The sequence below is a fragment of the Hemitrygon akajei genome, chromosome 5 (assembly GCF_048418815.1).
Source record: "Hemitrygon akajei chromosome 5, sHemAka1.3, whole genome shotgun sequence".
Taxonomy (NCBI): Eukaryota; Metazoa; Chordata; class Chondrichthyes; order Myliobatiformes; family Dasyatidae; genus Hemitrygon; species Hemitrygon akajei.
Window position 1 is genome coordinate 108674499 of NC_133128.1, and position 5700 is coordinate 108680198.

The 5700-nt window shown below is 44.7% G+C and overlaps 1 protein-coding gene across 1 annotated transcript; it reads right to left on the reverse strand.

The window, feature by feature from the left end:
- Positions 1-461: 461 nt before the first annotated feature.
- LOC140728043 (cyclin-dependent kinase 5 activator 1-like) lies at positions 462-2617 on the reverse strand. Its single transcript, XM_073046172.1, has one exon. It carries the CDS (start codon positions 2306-2308, stop codon positions 1358-1360), a length of 951 nt encoding a protein of 316 aa, XP_072902273.1. The 5' UTR covers positions 2309-2617; the 3' UTR covers positions 462-1357.
- Positions 2618-5700: the final 3083 nt, after the last annotated feature.

Here is a 5700-nt window from a genome sequence, read left to right on the forward strand (position 1 = left end):
CAACATCAGATTTTAATAGATTAGCTATGTAACTGTACACACACTTAAAAAAAATACACTCCACCATGGATGGTCTCATGCCCGGCTGCGAAGGGAGGGTGGGCCACGGGGCTAGCAACCCCGTTCCGTAAAAACCCAGAGCTACAGAAACTCTAAGGGGTTCGGCCCTGGGAAGCGAAGGATTTTCGAAGATGCGTTACACCTGGGGATAGCTTGAAAGACGCTCTGGGCCAGAGAACTCTGGCGAGCTGCTGTCGACGGCCAATACCCCGGTAGGTATGATGCGTTTGATTAATATGTTAGTAAATTCCACACAACAAGAGCTGTCTATAAAGACATTAACTCTCAAATACACACACACACACACGCATAAATTCTTATGTCCAGCCATACATAAAATTCTAAATTAATAAACACTCGCTGCTTTGCATGAAGACTTTTGAAATAATGAAGGCGACTAATCGGCTCATATCTCAATATATTTCTTTTTCGTTACGGCATGTTTAATGTACAATACAAAACGAAAATTTATCTAGAGTATCCCAACAATTGGCACGTTTGACAATTGGTTAAGATTCCACCCCACCCTTTTTTTGTGTTTTCTTGTCTTTGAGGAAAAAAAAGTACATTCAGACTGACAGAATGAGATTCTGCGGATCAAATGTGCAAATTAAAACGCTGGCTTTAAAACACTAGTCCCACGGAAAGCGGGTGTATCTCTCTCCCGCCGCCTCTGTCTCCCGCACAATCCACCCACTACCGCCCAAGGCTCTTAAGAATTATTTTCTTCCCCCGAGGGGAAAATAAATAAATAAATTTATATGTGTATATACATATATGTTTTTTTTAAATTCACACTCTATCTACAGAATTTGTTCAGCAGCCTTCGACTGCAACTGCGCGATGTTGATATTAAAACAGCCATCAATGGAATACCACAGGGACAATGTTCAGCATGCACTGTTGATGTTACGCACCCCCAGAACAAAAATCAGAATAACTTTTTTCAAAAATGTAACAACGACCACCGTTGATACCGTGATCTACAGCACAAATTGGAAAACAATTATTTTTTTCTCAATAAAACTCACTGAAGTGAGGATTTGGGCTTCAGAATTTTTTAATACAATCTATGCCAATTTTGTTTGGTTTTAGGGCTCTGGGTCATTTAAAAAAAATTAACTCTTTATTCCAAATGTCTCGTGAACCCTGTGTTGCCAGACCCAGATCCCAAGCTCTGTCACCACAGCCCTTCTCACTGAGATTTAACAATAAACATTCGTTCACCCCCTTCTTCGACTATTATATATTTATAATTAATGATGTTTTATATTTCTTTTTTAAAAAGAAAACATATCTAACGGTCCAGGTTAATTATATACTGCCCACTGGAGTCTCTGATGTTAGATTCGTTCTTGAGGTCTTGGAAAACCTCGGTGAAGTAATGCGGGTCGGAATTAATCCGCAGCATCTTGGCACTCATTCGGTCGATGATAGCGAGACTTCTCTCCCAGAAGACCTCCTTGTTGGCTTCCACCAGGAAAGGCTTGAGGGGATAGGAGATCTCGTTGCCCATGTAGGAATAGGCGAGGTAGAGGCATGTGAGGAACGTCGCTTGCAGTTCGAAGTCGGTGGCGAGCTCCTCGTCCACCACCTCCCGGCACAGCAGGTAGACAAACACCACGTTGGCCGGGGTGATGAAGCCTTGGTCTTGCCAGCCTTGGATGAGCAAGGAGCGGTCCACGTTCCTGAACCACAGCACCGGCTCGTTGGAGTTCAGCTGCTTGAGACGGTAGCACCTGCGGCAAAGGAAGTCTCCCAAACACCGGAGGAGTTCCCCGGTGGACGCCTGCACCACCACCCTGCGGGGCGAGCCGAGGCTGCCACTGCTGGCTTGCTTCTGCGTTGGCAGCAGGTTCTTGGCGGGGGGCTTGACGCTGTTTGGGGCCACGGGTACCGGCACCGGGATGGGGACACTCGGTGGCTTCTGTTGCCCCGGGTAGGGTTCGGGACCGGCTGGAGCTTGAGCCAGGCCTGGAAAGGATTTCTTCAGGTTCTCGCTATTGAGCTGTTTCACCGGGTCATTGTTACCTGCGGCGTTCACCTGCCCCGCCGGCGTTGGATTCACCTTCTTGGCGTTCTTCTTCTTGGCGGACGCTGCCACCAGGCGCTTCCAGGTCAGGGCGGAGATGAGGACCGAATGCTTCTTCAGACTCTTCTCCTTGGGATTTTTGCCGCCCTGTTGCGCAGCATCGGCCGATCCTCCCTTGCCCTTGGGCTCCGGGGACAACGAGAGCACCGTGCCCATCTCCTGGTCTGGTAGCCGGCCGCGCTGCCTTCCTGTGGGGCTGTAACACCTGCCTGTCTGTGGCGCTGGGCGCGGATTGGCGGATGCAGACCTACCTAACTCAACAACGCCGCATCCAGCGACCTGCTGGTCTCTGTGGCCGGTGGGAGACGGGGTCCGAGTCAGTGGCTACAGCAGGCTGCCTCGAAACCTTCGGATGTGTTCACCGACCCCTCGCACAACCTACCGCAAGCTTCTTCTCCCCGGACTGACGCGGTCCGCATCACCACCGGTTTCGTCCCAGCGATGATCGGCAGACCAAGCCAATCACATTCACCGACACATCCGACCTATTCACCCTCCAACCTATTGCAGTGAAAGCCAGAACGAATGGAACCAGTAAAACGCAAGCTCTACTGATTGACAGTCCAGACTACCAATAAACACGCAGAGAAGCCAGAATTTTCGAGCTAAAGAAAACAAACGATTATAATTGACAGAACGATAGCCAATCACAAGAAAAACTATAATGATGTTGCAACATCGATAACCATTAGGATTCAACGTACTAAGGCAAAGGGGCAGGACATAGGATGAATGCATGGTGTTGCTTTGCAGAACAGTCGCTGAGCCGAGACGCCAATATTATCTTAAAATGCCAGTTTATATTCCTGCATTTAAATTATTTTTCCTTGATGCATTTGTTTACAAAAGTTCAAGTGTAAGATTTACGGCGTGTCATTCAGCAGCGTTCGGAAAATCTGCTGGTTTGTGTCTGTACACGCTCGCTTGCATTGTAGACCGTCTTTAGTCGAACTACCAATATAAACCACACACAAAAAAACCCAGAAATAATATGTGCAGTCGTGTAGACCTAACGATACCCGCGCACTTTTAAATAAAAACAAAGTGTTACGCGCCATTAAATGCACAACTGAAATAAGATTCGTAGAAAATGGCTCTAGTAATCAAAGCGGTAACAACGAAATGCATAGAGACCACGTATCAGTTCTAAGCCACTTCCCGGGTTTAGTCATTTGGAACAATGCGCTGAGCAGCAGCGCTTTAAACGCATCCCATTATCCCCTTCCCCAACCGATACATCGGAAACAAGGCCAGATCACTTCATCCACTCTCCTCTGCCCACCGATCTCCCCCCTCACTTGGTTTCACCTATCACGTACACAAGAGATTCTGTAGATGTTGGAAATCCTGAGTAACACACACAACATGCTGGAGGAATCTGATGAAGGGTCTCAGCCTGAAACATCAACTTTCCATAGATGTAGCCTGACCTGCTGAGCTCCTCCAGCATTTTGTGTGATTTTCACCTACCCCCTGCCAGTTTGTACTTCTTTCCTTCCCACCTCCACCTTCTTAATCTGGCTTCTTCTCCTTCCTTTCCAGTCCTGATCACGGGTTTTGACAAGAAACATCAACTGTTTCTCCATCTGCATAGATGCTGCCTGACTTGCTGAGTTCTTACAGCATTTTGTGTGTGTTGCTCACTGTTCCCTCTAAACTGTGCAGGTACGTGGCCACACAGTGACTGAAATGCCCCCATGCACATAGCCTTTGTTGTAGCACAGCTGGAATAAAGATAGACAAGAAAAAGTTTAAAAATCATGAAAATTTGCACTGTGTTTCATTATATGCTTCAATAAAATAAAATCAAAATATGTGATTTTCTCAATTTTATTGTAAATATTCACAGAATGTATATTACAAAATATTTAAAGTGCTGCACAATTTTCAGACTGTGTAAATATTTCAAGCTCAGAGCAATGGTTGGTCTGTGCAGCTGTGAAGAAAAATACAGTAAACTTTTCTGCTGCTCTGGACTTGCAGCATCTGAGATCTATTTTGGGGGAGGTACAAAACGATGGGTTACACCTGAACTCAAAGGGGACTAATATCCTGGTGGGATTGTTTAATGTAGCTGTTAGGGAGGGTTTAAACTAAGTTGGCAAGGGGAAGGAAACCAGGGTGTTAGGGTCGAGGAAGAGGAAGATAGAAATAAGTCAAAGATACTGTGCAGCAAACATGGCAAGAAGGACAGGCAGGTGAATAGACAGGGTAATCTGCTGTGGGATAGAAATATAGCAAAATTAGTAACAGATACTGATCTAAATGTACTGTACTTAAATGCACGCAGCATTAGAATTAAAGTGGATGACTTTGTACAGCTACAGGTTAAAAGATATGACATTGTGGCCATCACCGAGTCATGGCTAAATGATGGATGTGATTGGGAACTGAATGTCCAAGGATACACAGTGTATAGGAAAGATAGGAAGGTAGGTAAAGTGGGTGGCATGGCCCTGATGGTAAGCAACGATATCAAATCACTAGAAAGAAGGGACATAGGATCAGAAGAGGTAGAATCCTTATGGGTCGAGTTAAGAAATGGCAAGGGTAAAAAGACACTAATAGCAGTTATATACAGACCTCCAAACAGCAGCCAGGATGTGGACTACAAGTTACAGCTGGAAATAGAAACAGCGTGTCAGAAGAGAAATGTCAAGATAATTATGGAGGATTTTAATATGACAGTGGATTGGGAAAGTCAGGAAGGTACTGGATCTCAGGAGAGGGAGTTTGAAGAATGCCTACGGGATGGCTTTCTGGAGCAGCTTGTCCATAAGCCCACCAGGGGGTCGGCTGTTTTGGATTGGGTGCTGTGTAATGAGCCTGAGTCAATTAGGGAGCTAGAGGTAATGGAACCCCTTGAAAGTAGTGATCATAATATGATTGAGTTCAGTTTCAAATTTGAAAAGGAGAAGCTGGTATCAGGTGTATCAATATTTCAGTGGAACAAAGGAAATTACAGTGGTATGAGAGAGGAACTGGCCCTAGTTGACTGGAAAACTAAGCTAGATGGAGGGATGGTAGAGCAGAATTGGATGAAATTCCCACAAGAAATAAGGAAAGTGCAGGAAAAATATATTCCAAGAAAAAAGAAAATCATGAATGGAAAAATGGCACAAATGTGGCTAACGAGAGAGGTTAAGGCTAAAATAAAAGCAAAAGAGACGACGTACAAGGAAGCAAAAATTATTGGGAAAACTGAGGACTGGACGACTTTTAAAAACTTACAGAAGGAAACTAAGAAAGTCATTAGGAAAGAAAACTTGAATTATGAACGGAAGTTGACAATTAACATAAAAAAGGATACTAAGAGTTTTTTTAAATATATAAAGAGTAAAAGAGTGACATGGGTAGATATAGGACCGATTGAAATGATGCCGGAGAAATTATAATGGGTAACAAAGAGATGGCAAAGAAACTAAATAAGTATTCTGCATCAGTCTTCACAGTGGAAGACATTAGCAACATACTTGATAGCCAGAGGTCTCAGGGAATAGAATTAGGTCCAGTCAAGATTACTAGAGAGAAAGTGCTTGGGATGCTGA

Bases quoted from the DNA above. Each gene is read 5' to 3' on its own strand.
- LOC140728043 (XM_073046172.1), bottom strand. From the start codon at position 2,308: ATGGGCACGGTGCTCTCGTTGTCCCCGGAGCCCAAGGGCAAGGGAGGA.